We start from the raw sequence: 21,919 nt of genomic DNA, 5'->3' as shown, positions 1-21,919 counted from the left end.
ATACTTCAGGAAAAAGAAAGTACACGAAATCTGCGAAAACGGAATCTTTCGCATCTTCGCGTGCTCTAAAATATTTTTATCAACCACGAGGGGGCGATAGCGGTTTCGAAAGCGAACCCACCCGTGTTCTGTGCCCACCCTTCATGTCTACGAGTACGACCCGTGCGACTAGGAGGGAACCAAGAAGAAAACGAAGCTGCCGAACGAAACTTATTTCGTCGCCGTGCGGTCGTTGTTGAGGGGCTCAGAATGGGGCCGACGCGTGTTACGCGAGATTCTTTCCTCTGGGCAATGTCTGTAGTATATCTTAGCGCATTTGCGTCCATCTATCATCAAATGCCTGGTGGGTACTCGGAGATCAACACAATCATTAGAGCCGAGTTTCTCCCGAGTTGTTCCTGAACAAGTAATTGTTCTTGCCTTGCAGAGAGTGCAAAAGAACTTGCTTTCACTTCTGTGTTCGATCGTAAATGACGACGTTACTTCGGCGTTGTCGTGTAGCGATCTGTTTAAACGATGTTATCAATCTTCTCTACTACGTGTACGAAGGCATTGATTGGCGGGAGCCCTGGTCGGACTCTTCGTTGTCATGATAAACAGTCGCTTTATTTTCTCGCTCTTGCAGGGCTCTATGGGGATCATGGAGTCTTGCCAGTAAGATCGGTGATTCCTATAGGTATGTCGTTAATACAATTATTTTGTTCAGTTTCACATTTCAATTTTATTTTTGTCCCTACAAACACAGCGTCACGCTTTGCCGCTGTGCACACAAGTTGAGCAGTAGTGCAAATGTTGCGCGTAGTCGTCAGCCAGTGAGAAATTGGAGCTAAAAGAGCACTCGTTTGCTAATCGTAATATAGTGTGGCTTGCTAAGGAAGTTTGAGATATCCCAATATTAATTAAATCCAAGAATGCAAAGCATCAATCAGTTTGACATCAGCAAAGCTGTAATGTCAGACGAGATATTCCCATGTATTGTCCCTGGCAAAGTGAAAGCAGTGTCTGCAGCTTTAATTGTTTCTCTTTGCAAGTCACATTTTACGTTATGCTTCTGTTAAGAAGTGTAAGTAATTATTGGCTCTTTTATTTATAACCTTCTCGGGAAGCATTTTCATACCTCCTGTTATACTGCATAATTGCTTTTAAGTGTGTGCAAATTTTCCTCCAAAGACAGCCAAATAATTTTAGAAGGCCAATTGTAATCATTTATAACAAAAATTGCAGTGAAAAACTATTACCTGTTTGGTTATAGGTGCATGCTGACCAAATTGCACTAAGCATCTTTTCTGGCTCCTTTGCTTAATGCTAACCTGTGGCATGTTAAATGAAGCCTACAGAAGGCAAATTGATGAGACTCTGTTTGCTTTTATCATGTGCTCTTCAATGTGACACACTACTGGAACATAAGAACAAAGGTTTTGCATGGTCTCTGAAATTGTTGTAGCACACTGCTTTCTGCATAATGTGCAATGCAGCATGGTCTCATTGCTTGCTGTCAGGTATTATTGATCGATTGATTGATTGATTGATTGATTGATTGATTGATTGATTGATTGATTGATTGATTGATTGATAACAACAAAAAGATTCTGGCATGCATTGGTAAAAATAAGAATGAATGTATGTAAAGAATAAACTTTGGCATATATATATTCACAAAACCATTACTGCCATGCTTGCGGCATTTCGATGTTCCTGTTTTAGACGCAGCTCACTTTCAGACACCTGGACAACTACAGAGCTGACGCACCAAAGCGCCTAGTGTGTTGCTGCTCATGTGTGTCAATTTCTGTGATTGTCTGTGTACCTATAAGTACCAATAAACTTAGTCTACTACAGCATTGGTCAACCAACTAGTTTGCAATATCTCTTTAGCAAGTTTGTTCCTGTATTTTGAGCGTTTTAGCGCTTGTCATTTATGCTGCAAACTTCCTAGACCCCTGTTTATCAATACTGATGCATTCATACCTTCACCAGACAGCCACACGAGACCGCCTCAAGAATTGGCCCAACGAGCTGCTCAGAGGCCTTCGTTAATATGGCTGGCACCAAACTTCGGCCTCAAGGTGGCCACCATGGCCGAGTTTCTGGCATTCCTAGGCATTGTCATGTCCTTCATGGCTTGCGTGTCATCACGCTTCAGGGACTGCATCAATTTTGCACTTCTTTGGATACTCTATTTCTCAATTTACCAGGTGAGTTCTTGCTCACAGCTCTTGCACGGCCTGGAAGTTGGAAGTTGTCACTGCCAAAGCCCTATGGTCACTTAACCATTCTTTCTTTGTGACTGTTTTTTAAAAGAACATTAGGTGGGTAGTCACCCTGCAATTGCAGCAGTTAGGTTAGGTAATGAAACAAAAAGAAAATTCAGTTTTATTCATATCCCACTAGTGAGGTGTCCGAAGAGTTTTATTCTTGAAACGCTTTCTTTAGGGGCATAACAGTAGTCTGCATGAGAAAAAACCAAAAATAACAAGCAGCACTTGCAGGCGTGCTAGTGTCCCATTAGCGCTATTTACGTGTCAAATCTGTATATTAAGTGCGTTTAGAGTGCCCGCTACTATGCCTTGTTAGCTGTTGCATTCTGTTAACGAAAACAAAATCACTGGTTCCATTTCTGATCGCCATGGCCAGAATTTGGTTCGGTCAAAGTGCAGGTGTGCTTTTGTACTTGTATTAACATGCACATTAGGGAACCCCAAATGGTCAAAGTTAATCCCAAACACTCCACTCCGGCATCCTCACAACCTAACTCTTTTCTTGGGATGTTAAACCCCACGAATGAATCAATCAGTGCATTGAAAATGCCTGCTACAGTGAAAGGTTCTACTAGATATGTCAAGCGCAAGCATTGTGTAAAATGTTCACACAGGTAGGAAGTAGCCTGCGCACCATAGCCGCTCTTCTCAAGCCATCGGTGTGATCGCAATATCATATTTACTCGTGTACCGCGTGCATTTTTTTTTTTTTTTCACAGTGTGCAGGCCTTGCACAAGGCAGATGCTTATGGTGTCTCGCTGAAACCTGGAATTGCATCCTGACTGCTATGCAGAATAATGCAACCACTGCCATAGCCAACTACGAACACTTTTATTCAGTCATCCTCATCCCTTCTACTGTCTTCACTGTTTGACGGGCTTGCTTTATAGGCACCCTTCCAAAACTAGTCGTCCTCCTTGCCATCCATACTGTTTGAGATCATCACGTTGAAGCTCTTGATGATGGTCTCAGAATGAAACCGCATGCCATGTATTCAAAATCCACATGCACACCTCTTATAACACGCCCTCTTTGTGTGCCTGAAAGCATTGTCCAGCTAAACAAAGAGCTATAGCACAGCCGGTACTACCGAAGCATGGTAGATGTATGCTGCAAGATCTGGCAGGACATGGTGATGTTGATGATGCTAATGTTGGGAGGACAGTAGCTAGTGTCATCTAGTAGCAGCTTATGGGAATTAACCAGCATGTGAGTATGTGTGTGATGATTAGTGATACTTTTTTTTTTTTTTGCTAAAATTTGCACTTCAAAGTTCAGGTGCGAGCCTCTGCACAAGGGCAGGCTTTACATGAGTAAATATGGTATCTTTGAATTAATGAATGCAGAGAAAGAAGTGGCAGAAATTACTTAATCTGGGACAAGTTCTGAAAGTTAGGGCAAGTTGTGTTGAAGTGGACACATTTAAAGACATGGTTGGGAAAGGTGGCAAGTGCTGAAATGACCAAGCAAAACTGGGGGGAAAAGCAGCACAGATAAATTTAAGAAGTTCTGTGAGCAGAGAGCTGCCCCTGGTGATGAAAGTGAATGTAGAGTATGGAAAGACATGTGGCAGATGGTATTAAATTGTGCAAACAGAGAGAAGCAGCCGGAGTCGGAGGTAGAGCTGATAACTGATAGAATTTTCACGTACCACTCACAAGCACATGGTATTTTCAGTGAGAAAGGAAAAATTTCATGTTCAAACTTGGTTCATGCTTTCAGTCGAGCGATTAATGATTTTGACGATCCTGTACAAACATACTGAGTTGCTAGGCTACATCCTTCTGATCATTAAGTGGTGCATTTAAGCACTCTGTGCAAAGTGTGTAATTTATTATAAGGTTTTAAAAATGTGCATCGCTACCGACCAATACAGTGGCACTCCCTTGAGTTTTCAGCTGCCCCGTTACCATCTGCGTAGTTAGCGCAATTGATGTCAGTTGGGCAAGCTATCCGATTGGCTACCGAGGTTGCATCATCGATAATTTTTCCAACTTTATAGTGATCAAATGTTGTTCATAATGATTGGAATGTTGGTTAATTTGTTTCTATAAAAAAAAATCACAGAAAGAGAATACACAACTACAATTTATCACTACACTCAAGCGCTTCTGGCATGTAGCAAGTGTCGTCTGCATCTATTACAACATGCTCCGTGTTGCTGTGAGCTGCACAATCAGTGTTGACCTCAAGGGTTCTCTTTGCGAGGACCATGAATCGCCCTGGTTGTGTTCTGGGCTGCGAACCTAGCAATTGGCGACCTGTGAAACTGCGGCATTGGTCCCTCTGCAAAGCAACAGGCGAGCAGATTGGCTGCAGCGCATCAGGCTGTCAGTATCTGATGGGTGCCATGATCTATGCGTTAGTGGCCGTCACGTGACGCTGGAGGATTACTACCACAATAGAAAGCTCTATTGTGTCCGGTATTCTGGTAAACATAGGTGGACTGGCCATTTTTCCAGATGGGCGGAGGTGCAGAACAGAGGCCTGCAGGGCACGGCCACCTGGTGGCACAGAGCTCACCCAGACAAACACAGGGCTAAGATAACAGTAACCAAGTGTATTCTACTTTGCTGCTGGTGTAAATTTTCAGCAGCAGCATAATCGTTAACACGTCTTTTTGAATTCTTAAAATTTTTTTACACTTGGTTACAGGAATATCAATCAGTGTTTGACTTATTGAGCTCGGCACCACCAGGTGGCTACACCAAGCAGGCCGCTCACATTTTTACACCTCCACCCATTCGGCAAACAAGACTTTATCAGCTGCATTTGCTGGAATACCGGACACGCTCAGCGCTGCGACAGAACACTCACATGCTGCTTGGAAAGCTCTCACTGAGGATTGATAGCCAGGCAGCTAGTGGAGAGGTTAGAGAGGCTTCACGCATTGGCTCTAAGATACCAGAAGTAGACGACGCAATGTCACATCATGACTCGGACCCAGTGAAGCTGCGGAGCTTAGCCCCGAACGCTCAGCAAATGAGTTGAGGAGGAAAAACATAGCTAGCGAGCAGGGTAACTTGTAATCGTTTCTAGCTGTCTTAGTAAATGAACAAAAATAAAAACGGAACAATAGGAAATACAAATAAGTTTATCCAAACAGTAAAATGAATTAAAAAGCTATCAGGTGTTAGCAAATTACATGGTTCATTAACAAGTCTCTAAATTTTTTAGCATCACATTCATTAACATCGTGATCAGGCAAGCAATTTCATGACTCAGTCAAGGAAGGTATGAATCGTTGATATAAGCCATGTCATGATGCATCCACCTATTAGATACTCAAACCGAAACTTCTTTATAAAAAGAAAAGTATTATAGTAAAACATTAACGAGCCCTCCCAACACTTGCCAGTATTTTTTTGGAGATCTATAATGTTTGAATCTATCTTTAAGGGAAAATAAACGGAAGAAGGGTTTTAACCGTATTGCTAAATTATCCTTCTACAATAACAAAAAGCCATTCTTACCATGAGAAGAGGCTTGGTAAGATGGAAAAGGCGCAAGAACAATAGACGGGCGACAACATAGCCTTGAAGTTCCCAAACCAGCTTGCCTTGACATCATGAATTTTGACAGCATTTGCTAGGTCCTAGGTAATTAGTTTATTGTTAAGATGGACTGCATTGTATTGTAAAAGTGCGAACCAATTTTGAGAACTTTTGCAAGCCACTACAACCTAAATATGAGAGGAGATCAGTGATGTCACACTGAGGTACAGGTGCAGGAGTTACGACGCAAGATTTAAGAAGCGTAACTTTGATGTTCATTTTCTCTTTTAATAATACAGCGAAATGAATGCAAATAGAGCTTTCAAAGTATAATTTACTGGTCTAAACTGGTTTGGTGTTTCTATAGAACAAAAAGTTCTGTCAAAAATTGTCATTTCAATTCTTCTTGAAGATAGCTGAAGCTGATAAGAATGCTCTTGTGCTTGTTTTCAACCTTTCTGTGTTGTATGGGTACTTTTTAATCAAGCAAAGACATTCGTAGCTGCGTTATACTGATGAGAGCGAGCATCTGTGTGACACTTTTGTTTTCTTCTTTTGTCAGGTTGGCCAAGTGTTCATGTGGTTTCAGTGGTGAGTTTAAACTTTTGTAAGCATGCATTGCTTATGCAAGCTGGTGCTAGACTAGTGACAGCATCTGTTTGTAGCATAGCTTGATGCTGATTAGTAGAGCATCTTCTGGTCTATGCAGCGTGGTGTTCACAGTGTAGCCATAATGTTAGGTTACTATGCTTGAATACCAGGTCTATTTTGCGGGTTCTGAAGGTAATTGAATATTGTAATAGTTGTGATGACAATTGTGTACCCTTTGTATTGTTTCAAGTGAAAACTGCTCCAGTAAAGGTTAAAAAGTTCTCGAGGTTGAAGTTGTCAAGATTGTGCCAGTGTCCACACTCACCAGGTTGCTCCTGCAGCCAAAGGACCGACCATCTAAGGAGAACTGGCAGAGGATTGTTTACAAAGTATCATGCTCTAAGTACCCCACCGTTTACATCGGTGAAACCAAAAGCTTTTCTGACAGAATACGCCAGCACAAGAACAATGTGCAGAAACTTGAAGCACAGCGCAGCACTCTCGCTGAACATTGTGTGAAGCACGACCATGCACTTGATTTAGACGGCACCTCTGTGATTGAAACCACGGCCAAACCAGTGAGGAGGCTCTTGCTTGAGTCAAGTCACATTCAAAGTACTCACGGCAACATCAATCAGTCGTTGGGAATGCTACCTCCTTTGTATGCCTACTGCATTTACAATGCTACGAAGAAGAGGAATCACAACACAAGAAGAGGAATCACAACCCCTACCTCGCATTGATGATGCCCTTGACTGCCTCCACGGTGCTCACTATTTCTCATCAATTGACCTTCGCTCCAGCTTCTGGCAGATTGCCGTGGACAATCTGGACCGTGAAAAGACCGCCTTTGTGACACCCGACGTTCTTTATCAATTCAAAGTGATGCCGTTCAGCCTATGTAATGCTCTAGCCACATTTCAGTGCATGATGGGCTCCCTTCTTCGCAGTTTCAAATGGTCCACATGCCTATGCTACTTAGACGACCTTATAGTATTCTTCCTCACATTTGCCACGCGCTTCTAGTGCCTCTCAGCACTTCCTGATGTTTTTCATTGAGCCGGTGTGCAACTAAACGCAACAAAGTGTCACTTTGACTGTTGCCAGGTTACCGTGCTTGAACACCTTGTTGACGTGAACGGAGTTCCATGTTGTTACGCGCTTCCCTGTTCCGAAGAGTATCAAGGATGTCCACAGCTTTATCAGCCCACGCTCATACTTTCGCCGCTTCATAAAAAATGTCGTGGCCATCGCACGACCTCTTACTGAGCTTTTGAAGAAAGATGCCCCTTTCAAATGGGGCGATAACAAGGCCTCTGCATTCTCGCATCTAACCTACATTCTCACCTTGGGGCCCGTTCTGGCCCATCTTGATACTTCTGCTCCTACCAAAGTTCATACTGATACCAGCGACTATGCAATTGGGGCAGTACTAGCACAATGTAAGTGCAACAATGAACATGTTATCGCTTACCAGCAGGCTATTAGGCTATTATGTAGCAGGCTATTATTATTAGGCTGTTATGTTACCAGCAGGCTCCTCTTAACTTCCGAGCGCAACTATTCCGTCACTCAGCGTGAGTGTCTGGCTGTAGCATGGGTGGTTGCGAAGTTCTGCCCATACTTATATGGCCGACCCTTTTCAGCCGTCACAGACCATCATGCGCATTGCTGGTTGTGCTCGCTGATAGATCCTCCAGGACGACTTGGTCGCTGAGCATTAGGCCTACAAGAATATTCGTATTCTGTCATACACAAATCTGGCCGTCTCCACAAGGACACTGATTGCCTGTCCCGCTACCTGCTCGGCCAGCCTGACGACATCGACACTAGCACCACCAATGGCATTTTCTCTGTGTCCGCCTTCACTAACATCGCTGATAAGCAGTACCGGGACCCATCGCTGCGAGCACTCATCGAGCAGCTGCGCTCTTCGCCTACCGATGCCTCTGTTCGCCGATATGTTTTTCAGGGCAACATTCTGTACTGAAGGAGCTTCCTCCCTCATGGATCTGATCTTCTTGTCATGCCCAAACATCTACGGCGGACTGTGCACTTTGAGCTCCATGACGCACCCACGGCAGGATACCTTTGGGTATCTTGCATGTACGATTGCGTTCGCCACCGCTTCTATTGGCACGGTCTAGCTTGCTCCGTCTGACGCTGTGTTACTGCCTGTGATTCCTGCCAGTGCCAGAAAACGCCTCAGGCGTTGCCTGCCAGGCATCTATGATGTTTACTTTGTATTGTGTAGGATGATATACCGCAACCTAGCAAAAAGAAAGATAGTAAACGAAATATGGTAGTGGCACATACACAAAAGTGAAGAGCAAGATGAAATAGAGAAAGCCAGACATGGAAGTGATATGAGGTAGACTAGAAGACTAGCCTAGACTAGCCATTAAGCCAGTTCAGAGGCTAAAGGCCAGCTGGACAATACCGGAGCGTTAAAAGGTGTGGCCAGTGTAGGTAGGGTTGACTGAGGTATAACTGGTGAAGTTGGAAGCAGCATGCTTCCAGCTACCCTGTTTCACTTACCAGTAAGTAGTACATAAAGCCTTTGGAGACAGTCTTAACAAAGTGAATGATATCCTACGGGAACAGGTCGTGAGCTTGTGTGCTGAAAAGTCAGCTGTTCCAACATTCACAATAAAGTGCTTCACGGATTTCAATATCTGTTTTGATGATCACTTAGTGAAAGTAGTAAATATCACCACTTTGCACTAGTGTTTTTGAACACCACTTGGTGTGCACCTCAGCCCTTGGAAGCACTGGAAAAAAAGTAAGCTGTGTAAACCACTCAAGGTGCTATTTGGTTTGTACCGCTGGTTCTAAGTACACATTCCAGAGTCGTCTCAAAAGTCAAGTGTGGCATAAAGAGTCATCGTGCCGTCGTTCTCAGACTAAGTCGTACTCGCACAGAAGCTCCACATGCTGTAGTGCACAGGATGTTGTGACATTGGCTCCTGATATTTATAGAGCATTATTTCCATCATGCCTTTGTAGGTTTGTAAACATACACCCGATCGTTTATGTGTTCTGCTAGGTGTGTCCTGTGATGAATGTTTACTGTCGTTCTTACTGTCCTGTTGTGATGAGGCTTTTACTTACGAGAATAAAGGTATTGTCTCCCAATGCCTTGACGGAGTGATTACCACCACTTAATGTTAGGTTCACATGAGTTGGTTGCCAGGTTTGCATGTGCACAAACTTTGCCTCAGCATGTTACCTTACACCAGGCACCAGAATTTTGCAATCATGCTGCAGAACTTTCTTACACTAAGCATAATATTTGACATTAAGACCAATATAATACTATATTGTGACGTGATGGTGTAGGAATTTATTACTTTTATTCGCTAGTTTGTCATGGCACATATGAAATGAGAAATGTTGCTTACAAAAACAGAAAAAGGACATATACAAGATAATTAAAAGAAATACAGTCAGTTTCCATTAATTCGACCCTTACAGAACTGACGCTATTGATCAAATTATCCAGCGGGTCAAATAAAAAAAAATGCAGAAACAATGCCAAAATACACAACTGATTATTAAATTGGCAGTAGTATTTTCCAAATTCTAACATGCCCACGAATCAAACAACCGCCCACTTTTTGTGTGTCCAGACTAGAAAACAAACATGGAAACGACATATCTCCTATCCAAAGTAGAAATGTAATATGCACCTGATCTTTTAGCAGATAAATGGGCAAGAGTAAAATATGTGTTGCGCAATGGTGACCAGTTTCCTAAAATCAGGTCTGCCGCACAATTTTTTAAAAGTCAGGTTCTCTGCATTACATCCCTATTATACGGTAAAGCATACAAATGCCACAAAGACGGTTTTAGTATTGTGTCCAGTGGCACCGGGAAGGCAATTTTCGGCCCAGTTTTCGTGAAAAAAGGAAATAAAGCTGCATGCCAGAATCGGTGAAATACTGTAATCAGACATTGTGAGCTACGGTTATTTATTGAAGTTGTTCCTAGGGCATACCAAAAATGGGTGTTTTTGACGGGAGATTTTTGTTGTGTGTTCAGTACATTCACTGTCCCCTAAGCTCTACCGAGGCAGATGCTGCCACTAAAAAGGAGTTGGGGTCATCATATGGGTTAGACACGTGCACGCGGACTGATCACGTTCGAATTATCCGACAGTGGACAATTTTAGAATTGAAATAACGAAAGTTTGGGCTCACAGAAACGCATTGGCGCCAGCCAAGACCTTTGGCCGGGATCGAATTAACCGAAAAATCAAATTAACCGGAGTTTAATTAACAGAAGTCAACTGCACTTCAGTTGTTTTGAAGTCAATGGTGTTTGCATACTCTGGTTAATAAAATTAGAATAGGTGGCACAGCTGGCATACATGCATGAGTAACAGGTTATCATCAGTGGTAGTTTACTGTCGCTGTCAAGTTCAGCAGAAAATGTGCACCTTATACCCGGCTGCAGCAGCCACATTGCAGTGGAGGCAGAATGCAGCAACGCGTTGTGTACTATCTGTGTGTACTGTGTGTACTGTGCATTCAGTACAGGTTAAGGAGCACCAAGTGGTCAAAATTAACCCGGAGTCCTCCAGCACGGCGTCCCTCATAGCCCATTGTGCAATTTCATAATGTTAAATCCACACTTCGCTTTTTCTCCCTGTCTCTTTAGCCTGGAATTGCTGACACTTCATCCTGAAGCAGCATCAGTTATGCATTGTCCTTGGTGGGGCTTTTGGTGTTAATGTCATTATTACCTTGCATGACGACTTGAATGATCACACAGTCATACTTCATTATTACCAGCAGTATGTGGAACCTGTGGCATTTGAGGGGCCCTCTCACACCTCCATCTCATTTTCATGCGTGGGGACATTCATTTGCTAACACTTCTCTCTGGGAACTGCTATTTCAGCAGGCATGCAGAGGGCATGGTATGGACACACTCTGGAACCTTACTTTTTTGCACAAACAATACAATTCCCACCTACGCTTGAGCCAGTGTGATAGCATGAGTGTGCATCACTGGAATAATATAGAGAACTGGACGAGTCAGCACTGACGCATATTTGCGAATGGCACAAACGACAAGGGATGAATGTCCTATGTGTCGAAACTATGTGACCATTCTTTTCAATAGTCCTTTGTATTCTGAACCATTCACAAATATGCATCACTGCAATAGGCCTTGATTCCCTTGCATTTGACTACCCCTTGGACTGCCCCCTACCTAAGCTCTAAACTGTTGTTTGCTCCATTGCTATGGGCAAACACTGCACAAGCCTGCTATGAGTTAAATGCAGCACTTTGCTCCTCATGCTCTGCCTATGCTGCCCAGTCTGCCCCTGCTGAGAATACATGCCCCAGTGGTTTAGTCTCACTTGGCTCTTGCGAGTGCCTTCGTCCATGCGCTCTACCAGGGTGTGGTGCGTAGTGTCTTGGGCCTGAAAAATCAACATCCATTGGCCTCACACGACATAGCCTTCTTCGCACTGTACCTGTGAACGCACCATGTCTCTGCACTGCGCTGCCAGTTTCCTCCGTCTTTGTCCTTGTGTAGTTGTGCTGCAGCTACGAACCAAACTCTATTTGAACCGAACAAAATCGAAGCAACACAACTTTTTTAGTGAAATCTTGCTGTCAACCGGTCCATGAAGATTCTGCAAAAGTACTTGCTTGATCATGTTGCGCATGCTCACACCAGAACCTCCATATACAGGGACAGAGAGTTCGTTTCTCTAGTTCGTTCAGATAAAAGCATCTCTTGTTTTCATAAGCATATAGATCACATACATAGATACAGGTTTAACATCGCATAGTAGGTCCTCCCTTTCACTTTACGTCTTGGTCTTCCACGTCACCTGGTGACATTAGAAGTGTACACCACATTCATTTTTCGTCGTCAGTGACAATGCAGCAGTACATCTCTCATAAGGTATCCCATTTTCTCGAAAACTAGTGGTAACAATATTATTACACGCTTGACACATGGTGTCGCTAACACCTAGCTTTGTGTTACACCAGACTATTTTAGCTTATTTGTAGTTTATCTTTGAAAATGATGAAAGCTGTTGCCCACGGCTCTACTGCAATGTCCCCTCTGACTTTCACATTCTCTACTGACTGTCAGTAAGCTGGTGGCCCATACCCACCGTGGTTGCTCGGTGGCTATAGTGTTGGGCTGCTGAGCACAAGGCCACGGGATCGAATCCCGGCTACAGCGGCCGCATTTCGATGGGAGTGAAATGCGAAAACACCCGTGTACTTAGATTTAAGTGGACGTTAAAGAACCCCAGGTGGTCGAAATTTCCGGAGTCCTCCACTACTGCGTGCCTCATAATCAGAAGATGGTTTTGGCACGTAAAACCCCACAAATAAATTAATTAAGCTGGTGGCCTGTACACCTATCTGTTCAGCTGTATCTGAAGACCATAAAAGCCCACCTACCTAAATTTTTGACAACACCCTTGTCAATGATAGTAAGAAAAATGACTTATAAAAAAGGCCTTCAGATTTTTTAGAATGAGAAGTCATATTTCTCTTTTTCAGCTGTCTTTATACTCTTAAAAGCTTGTGATAAAAAGGTCATTTTAATGTGGAATTTTTCTGAGTTCTAGCTGCTCTCTGCTGTGGCTGATTTCTCAGAAGTTAGCAGTTATTTTTTTTCCTGCAAGCGAGGAACGGACAGGTGTTTTTCATAGCATCGTAATTTTGTTCCGCTAGCTTGCTCATTTGACCAGAACAGGTGATGCCACTGTTCTTAGAGATTTGTAAATGTTTGGGTCCGTCAGCATGCCAGTTTCCTTAATATTGACTCTGTCATCGAGGTTTACAAATGGTATGATCAAATAGCTCCAATGTGCAGGTTTTTGGCATAGTCTTCGCATAAAACTGACAGCCTGCAAAAGAAATGATTTTCTCAGGGACGTCCTGCTGCTGGAAGCTGGTTTCCTGTGCATACTGGTGGCGCCACTGGGCATCGTCCACCGGACACTGGGGCTCAACTCGAGCTGGCGTCTGCCACACCGGCCGCATGATGAGGTCAGCCTGTGGCTCGTACGATGGCTCCTGTTCCGGTTCATGTTTGCCTCCGGGGTGGTCAAGCTCACCAGTGGTTGCCCTACCTGGTGGGGACTCACAGGTGAGCATTGCCACTCGCTGCTGCTGGTGTAAAGGTGTGCAGAATTAAATGCGACAGGGAAACTTCAAGTAAAACACTCGATATGTTACTCAATAGTAACTTGTCATGTCACTATGAATCTGGCCACTAATGATGATCCAGACTCTGATCTTAGTGTACGGGTCAAAATTTATCGGATATCGCACACAGTGCAGACTTTAAAAACAAGAATATGCGCATTAGTCCTAAATTGATGCATTTCAATTCGCGAACATTGCACACCAAATGGAAAATATTAGGTTAAACTGAAGTGATAGGTTTAAGGCTTCGAGGTATCTGAAGGAACACAACCTTCTTTAAAGTAATTGTGGAGTTCACTGCAGTAACATGCGGATCAGGTCCTATAAGTATTGGCCCTCATGCATGCTTCCACATGTGCTCTATGTCAACACTGCCACCATGCTCCATTTTTGCCACGCCAACTGTCCTGATGATGAACCCATAAAAATTATCACTGGAGTTAACCCACGAAATTATCTTTGGTCCTCAGCACTTGGGAAATGCACTGTGTGCTGTATTTCAGCAAAAGGCTGTGTGGGGATATAAAGATAACATCAGCACCACAACATCCACCTTTTTTTTGTTTTGTTTTTTTCTGGTATGTGTTACGTAATTAACAGGACTAAGAAAGAAAACATTTGCAGCAAAAAGCACGCTATGAAGCTTGTTCAGTGAACAGTGCCAACATATAAAGGATAATATTATTCTACAGTAAATTACCAAAGGTTGAACATATGGGACATTGCCTTATGCAAGGTTACGCAAGCACCACACAGCAGTTCAGGCACTCGCTGGGGGAAGGGATTTGGCAGAGCGTTGTCACCTGTGCTCATGCACGCCTAAGTATCAGAGTTGTAATATTCTGCCCAGGTTTCTTGCATAGAACTGTATGCAAACACTATTGGAATTCTTGTGAAGTAAAGAAGGTGAAACATGCATAACCACTTAGTCAGTGGTAGTTTCTAATTCAGGATAAGTTTTTGTTTAGAGGTCTCTGTGCGATACGTTCTTGTAAGTGTTGTGTGATATAGGCAGCCATGGATAAGTATTGTGAATCGAAGGTTGTACAAGTCTGAAGATTTGTGTAAAGCTTGGAAATAGTGGGCAGTAATGTTTTATTTGATGTCCAGTGCCTGTTATGTCTATTGATCCCATCCCTTGTTCCTTAGCCCTGACTATGCACTCTGGCATTCATAGAACGAGTAATGTTGGCAGTGGTAAGGGATCTAGACAATGACATTTTGACCTGCAACACCTTGGTCTGAATTGTGCGAATGCCCCAGTTTTAAGTTCCTTACTTTTAAAGGTCAGGTGATGCCACACATTACTCAGTTCATTGCTCGCGTAAATATAAACCCTGCAAAATGTTGCATGTCATTACTGCAGCTGTAGTGACAGGGTTGAGGGTTCGCCTAAGCTGCACGAGGATGCGGTTTCAAAACCACTCTACCGCCGGTTACCCACCAGTTATTCAAATGGGCACAGGCACCCCCTCCCCAGTACTCGGCTTTCTTTAGGGGTGAGCTGCCCTGCGAAACAAGCCCGCACCATGCAAATCCCATCAGACTTTGTGGGCACAACAAAACCCTTTCTCCTGGATAACATTCTCCTGGCACCACCACAGAATTTCCAGCCAAAAGCAAACTTTTTTCACTTTTCACCGGACATGGAGCAGAGAAACTATGTTACACTATGGCTTGTATAATGTTGTGATTCCTTTTGTTCTTGTACTTACAGTGCTCACAAAGATGAGACACAAAAAAATGGCACACGCGCACAATGCTGTTTGTGTGCGCTGTACATAGAAGATCATGCATCACGAATTTACCCAAGCTACCACTCCAGCAGGCTATCATTACTTTCACGTGATTCAATTTTTTTTCTTATAATCCACCATTCGCAACCAGTCGATACTGGCGATAACGTAAACTGAGCACCACTTGGAGCAGAATGGTTGCATTGCCCTGGCCTATGTGTCGTGTTCAGCAACTTCGCCATGAGTGAGCACTCTTAAGATTGCACCTCACTTGTTCCTCTTCCTCTAAAATGCTCGTCTAACCTCGTGAAGAGAGATCAAATACTTTCTACCACTGCGTCAGTGAAAGCCAGGCACAGTTTTGTTGTCCCTGTTGTCTTCGTGCCTGCTAAATTCCTTTGCACTCTGATGGCCTCCAACGTTTTTTTTTTTTTTTTTCATGACTTGTTTCCTTCTCGTGCAGCGCTCAATCACCATTTCCAAAGCCAGTGCATTCCAACACCCATTGCATGGTACTTCCACCACCTTCCCGACTGGATCCTCCAGCTTGGGGTGGTCTTCACATTTGTGGTTGAAATAGCCATCCCATTCCTGTTCTTCGTACCTGTGCGCCCTCTGAGGATATTCTGCTTCTACAGCCAGGTACGTACCTTCTGGCCAATATACTATTGGCCGCTTCACTGTCATGCAGTAATCAAGAAGGTTTTTTATTATTTTTTTTTCTGTTTTTTCTTCCTTTCAGTTTAGCGTTTTTTTATTGCACCGTATGCAAGGCCTCGGCTGTTCATAGGCACTTTCAGAATTAAAAGAATGAATGAATGAAAAAATAAAAAGGAAACTGGTTCTGTGAATACTCTATTAGGCATTATTAATATAGGGAAAGGAGTCCATCAGCTTGTCTCACAGGCACATCAGATGCAAATAAAATGAAGGCATGACTGTAGTAGCCTTTCAATGAACAAACAGGTGTATGCAAGGAATTTTCATGATATATCTGTGTGTTACGCTTGCCTTCTGGTAGCAAAGGCGCTGTTTTGTATCTTTTCACTGTAAGATGTAAGTGATAGAATTGTTGAAAATTTTTTATATGTTGTTTCTACTTGGGGTACCGTTCCTTTTCTTGCTTTTTCTGTCTCTGAAGCCTGTAGCTCATCTTTGACTACATCTGCAGTAGGTACTAAGAACATTTCTGAACTGCTATGTTATTTGCCTTGCAACCCTGATGACTTACAGAACTGTCCTGCAGTATGCATCAACATGCTGTTGTCAACTCGGAAAACTATGTGCAGTGAAGTTTCTTTTTACTTCTTTTTTTTACATGTTCAAGCCAACATTGACAAAAGAAAATGTGCATTTAGTTGTGTGCCTCATAATTTTTATTTGTGTGTTAATAAGCAGGTTGAAGGAATTGGCTCCAACAGAAAATCCTGACCTACGCTGGGCTGGCAGACTGTACTTTCAAAATTGTCCCTACTTTTGTTTGGCAGAAAATTATTTATCAGCAACAGAAATGAATCTGGTATCTAAGCTGTAGTAAAACTGGCATCATTATGTGATGTCTCAGATTGTTGCATTACTTGTGCACATTTATTAAAGGGAAATATTGTCATCCACCCGACTTGTAGCACAAGGCTACAGAGAAACCCATACAGGTTTTTCAGAAAGAAAGCTTCGCAGGTAAAGCAAAATTCATCATCCAGGCATTTAACCCGGCACCAATGCCTCTCCATAATGGTCGCTCTACCATCTGAGCTAATGAGGAAGTTAGCAGATAGCAGAGCAAGGATGAATTAATCGACACAACTCAAAGTTAAGGGTCACTGAACGTGGCAAATCAGTTCTGCAGAAGCCCACAAGGTGGAGGAAAACTTATGAAAGGGAAAATTTTTCATCCACCCGATGTGTAGCACAAAGCTACAGACAAAACCCCTGCAGCGTTTGTGTGGATGACATTTTTTTCCTGTACACTAAAGGAAACTAAAGAGGGAATATTCAGTTTTTCTGTTTTAGTAAATTATGATTCTGCAGTAGCAAAGCCAAGTAGCACTCATGTCATCAGAGAAGGCTTGGTTAGTAAGAAAAGACCTGAGAATGAAAGACTGGTGGTGATGACTCCATGAAGTTCCTGCGTTGACTTGCCGTGACATTACGGATATTGGCAGTGTCTGCTCATAGGTTTACTCTGTTTCAGTAGTTACGTGCAGCAGAGCCAAGGCTATGCAACCCGTGAGCACAGATTCTTGCGCAGCGAGATGTACTGCCATTGTTCGAAACCCGTTGAATGACTAAATGGCCCTGACAAGTGGTCTTGTCAGCATGTGTTTAGTTAGAACTTCCCTGCAGGTCGCAGGGCAGGGTATTTTGTGATTTTGCGTGGTTCTTTAATACAGTATTTATTGAGGCTCTGTGATGCTGAAAATAGGGTGCTCTACTTGTTCGAATGAAAAGATGCAGAGAACAAAAAAATCATCGCAATGCTGCCATATAGACCTCAGTTTGCATTTCAAAAGTACAAACAATTAATTGATTTGACAGTAGATAAATTCACTCTTGGGTAGGGCTTTGTCATTTGCAAAAATGGCGTCCGCAGACTTGCTTGTGAGGATCATTCCAAGCTACTCTTTTACATGAAAGGACCGAATAAGTTGGCGTTGAATGTGCGTGGAACAGTGTGGAAGGAGTGTTGTTAATGTGCGCGAATTCTAATTAAGAATATGGATGCAATTGCGAATGTCAGTGAGCACACCGTGTACCAAGTGCAGGGATCAAGAGATGGTGCCATCATCCCATATAACACGCTGGTCAAGTGCTCCTTGTAAGCCCACCTTCTCCTCTATATCTCGAAATGTCTTGAAGGTGCTCGCCTTTTTGGTGTCGGAGCAAATATGGAACACATTTTTTACAGCTTCTATCATAACAGCTAATCTCGCTGCGCAATTGCAGTCTTAGTAGATGCTGCTGTCGCCTGTGTTGCAGAGCTCGCCCTATAAGACTACAGGGCGCAGAAGGGCACCTTTAAGATGTATTCGCCCCCCTGATTGGTCTAAGAAGTCTGTAGCTTCCACAGTGCTGCACAAAACTACTGAAACAGAGTATAGTCAGTCAACAAGTCAACTATGACTGCAGTTCTTGAAGTCCTGATTCTTGTCCATGATGACCCAGTAGTGGGTCACTTGTCATATCCCTCTCGTGCAGAGAGATGGCACCACGACACATCAAATTGGAAACAAGAATAATTTTTTTCTATTTGTTGATTTCTAACAAATATGTCACTTGCACACTGTAGAAAACCCTGTACAATCACACAGGGAGCATAACTGTTGTGGCCCGCCCATGACCCACATTGCAATGAATGTCACCAGTCAAACTATTACAGCTTGGTTTGCACAACACCTTGGCTGAATTAATCGAAGCTCAGAAAGTCAATCAGATCGAACGACTGAAACATACATCGACCTGAAGGCACGTACTCAGACAATTAGATATCCCACATCAGAGTTTGCCCCTGCTCGAGCCCCTGTCAGTTGCACCAAACATCAGAGAAAACATTACAGTGGCCCCCATGCCTCGGAATATGCACCCCAAACACCATAAAGGCAGGCATGCTGCACATGCAATGGCACTGCACCGAGCATATGGCAACGACCGCAACACCTTCTATACAGACGCCGCATGCTACCCCGACATTGCAGCTAAAGTGGTAGCGGTGGCCGACTGGAGGGGCAAAACAGTATTATCAGCCACAATACGAACCGACAACTGCATGGAAGCGGAACAATATGCCATAGCCCTCGCCATCAGCACTCAACCCCGAGATAAGATAATATATATTCTTACAGATTCCCTGCAAGCATGTCGAAACTACACACAAGGCCGTATTTCCCCGATGGCTCATAAACTGCTACACAAGACCAACATATCCCACTAGTTCACCTAGTTTGGTCACCTGGGAATGCGTCTCCCCCTGTCAATGAGCGCGTTCATGCGACAGCCCGAGGCCTCGCCCTCCGGGCGCCGTTGGAAGGCCAGTCCAACCCATACAAGGTGGAAAAGATACCACTTACATACACGCATATACTACAACACTTCAGACTATGCCGTAGAACATTCCCTCCACCACATGGGAAACCAAACCGTGCAGGTTCAGCCGCTTGGCGCCAGCTCCAAACTAATATGTTCCCCAGCCTTGCTCTCCGCCATACCTTTTACCCTACCCAGTGTTCCGACAAATGTCCTTTCTGTGGAGGACACCCAGACCTCTACCATTGTATGTGGGAATGCTCCAAACCACCTGGCGTTCCTATGATACCCAACACCTCCCAGTCCCAGTGGGAAGCTGCTCTTTCCAGCACAGCCTTGGACGACCAGCGATACCTGAATGACAGGGCCAGCTGCAATCAGCAGCAAATGGGGCTCCGGACTGAGGGCTCCACCCCCTGGGACTTCATTAACAAATAACAAATAAAGTTTTGTACTACTACTACTACTACTACTACTACTACTACTACTACTACTGGAATGAATGTGGCAATTGGTAGAGGAGGACTGCGTTCCACTCTAAAGAAAGCAAAGGCTAAACCTAGCAAGTTTCAACTACTTTGTCTGCACCAAAATGGCCCAAGCACAAGGAAGTACGTTGAAATCTGAGATGTCATACTGACATAACAGTGCTGATGTTTCAATGCAAGATAGGCGAGATGGAAGCTCGGTATTCATTTTCTCCTATAATAACTTTTTACGGCCAAACAAATGAGAGTGTACTTTTCAACTACCTACTACTTTACCCATCAAAACTAATTTTACTGTCAGTCTTTGGTGATCCTTTAGTAAAAAAAGCTAGGCAGCCTCGCCCAGAACCTTGTCACTGTCTGTGGTGTCACAGAAAACTTGCGGAGCATGCTTGTGCTGGCTTTGCTTTCTGTTTTTTACCTTGCATCATTTTTCACAGTGTTTTCTGCAAAAGTCTTATATTCTCTTCTTTGGGGGAGTCTTACATGCCAAAACCACAATCTGATTGCGGCATACCATAATCGGGTGCCCAGAATTAATTTTGACCACCTGAGGTTCTTTAACATGCATCTAAATTAAATACATGAGTGCATTTCCATTTTGCCCATCCATATCAGAACACGGCTGGCCACAGCTGGGAATCAAACCCAAGACCTCATGATCAGCAGCACAACACCACAGCCACTGAGATACCACGGCGGGTCTGCAAAAGTTGCCCCCCTTTCCTGCTTGGAGAGTGTCGTCTACCAGTTTGGCTTAACATTTTCCTTTTGGGGCCTTTTAATTCATCTGCCTGACCAGGCATATCGAATTGTGCTTATCAGAGGGTGTCCTTAGTGCTGTACTGACAGGTCCCTGTTTTGTGTTTCAGGTTTTCCTGCAGATGATGATAATTGCCACTGGCAACTACAACTTCTTCAATCTGCTTACTATGGCCCTGTGCCTGTCACTGGTTGACGATGAGCAGCTGGTCGGTAATGCTAGAAGGAGCAGTTCAGGTGAGACTACCTGGCACATTGGACCAGCTGCCTTGTGGCATTTCTGATGCTGAGCAGGAAGTTGTGCACTCAACTTTTGGGTGCAGCAACTGCACTCGGGCAGGTGTAGGATGCAGAAATGTGGTATTACTGGCATTTAAACAGGTTTTCATAGGGGCATTTATAACCTTTTATCTGACTGCAGATTCTTTTTAGCGAATTCGGCAAGACTGTTCTCTTACCTCATCTTAAGCACATTCATGCGAGTATTTAGAGTATTTAGTATTTGGAGTATAGAGTATTTAGTAGAATTGCAATAATAATTTGCAAGGCTTATCTTTGATAGTATATGCTGTTGCTATGGGAATTGCTATATTCATAACATTCTTTCAGCACATTTGGTATTTGAATTCCAGTGAATTTTTGAAAGGTACTCGGTGAACAGTTTGCTTTCAATGCGAACTCATCTCTTAGATGAGCCTTTTTATCTATTAGTAGCATTGCTACCACATCAATAATAGGCCTTAAAAGTGCCTGTTTACTATACTTCATCGTCTTCCTCAGTAAAATTGTTCATAGCAGATTAAAAGAACATTTAGTGGATTCTAGTAGATGTTGAGTGTTCTTTTAGCTTAAGCCTTGCAAGCAAAAAAGCAAATGGCAGTGACAATAGTAAAGTCATAAAAAAAGGTGACTTAAGCACAGGGTCAGCCACACTATTGAGAAAGGATTGAGAAAGCCAGTCGGCTTAGGCAGTGCAGAAGCAATGGTTGTTGTATAATCAGTTCGTTGTTCCCCAGTGTAACGAAACAACCCACTCTGTTGGACTGGTCACAAGTCTGGCAACAGGAGAGATCAAGGATAAAAAGATAATTTTAAGGAATATTAAAGAGATACCAAAGGCAAATAGTAAGTCGAGCTAAAGTGATAGATTAGTGCTTGAGAATCTCTAATAAGTTGAGATTATCCCGAACAAAGCCTTAGTAATCGAGAAATTTAGGTAAATGCAGGACACGATTGAGACCCTGGGACATTCAAGTACTTGCCCAATGACAAAGGCATTCCTCATTTATATTCTTTCACTAGTACTGAACCACTCGTTATAAACACATCATTGTATTGCACTATAAGACGAAAGAAAATGCTACTTGTCCAGTTCTATGTCA

The 21,919-nt window shown here is 43.3% G+C and overlaps 1 protein-coding gene across 1 annotated transcript in view; it reads left to right on the top strand.

The window, feature by feature from the left end:
- The first annotated feature begins 98 nt into the window (after positions 1–98).
- LOC142579762 (lipase maturation factor 2-like) overlaps positions 99–21,919 on the top strand; it is a 54,722-nt gene continuing 32,901 nt past the window's right edge. Inside the window, exons 1-7 of the mRNA XM_075690313.1 lie at positions 99–343; positions 626–676; positions 1,978–2,195; positions 6,316–6,344; positions 13,255–13,472; positions 15,731–15,909; positions 20,648–20,774. Coding sequence (XP_075546428.1) covers positions 250–343; positions 626–676; positions 1,978–2,195; positions 6,316–6,344; positions 13,255–13,472; positions 15,731–15,909; positions 20,648–20,774 — 916 coding nt within the window. The 5' untranslated portion in view covers positions 99–249. The remainder of the gene's footprint in view (positions 344–625; positions 677–1,977; positions 2,196–6,315; positions 6,345–13,254; positions 13,473–15,730; positions 15,910–20,647; positions 20,775–21,919) is intronic.

The sequence above is a fragment of the Dermacentor variabilis genome, chromosome 4, assembly GCF_050947875.1.
Source record: "Dermacentor variabilis isolate Ectoservices chromosome 4, ASM5094787v1, whole genome shotgun sequence".
Classification (NCBI taxonomy): domain Eukaryota; kingdom Metazoa; phylum Arthropoda; class Arachnida; order Ixodida; family Ixodidae; genus Dermacentor; species Dermacentor variabilis.
The sequence above is the reverse complement of the archived record's forward strand: the minus strand, read 5'-3'. Positions and strand labels throughout refer to the sequence as shown.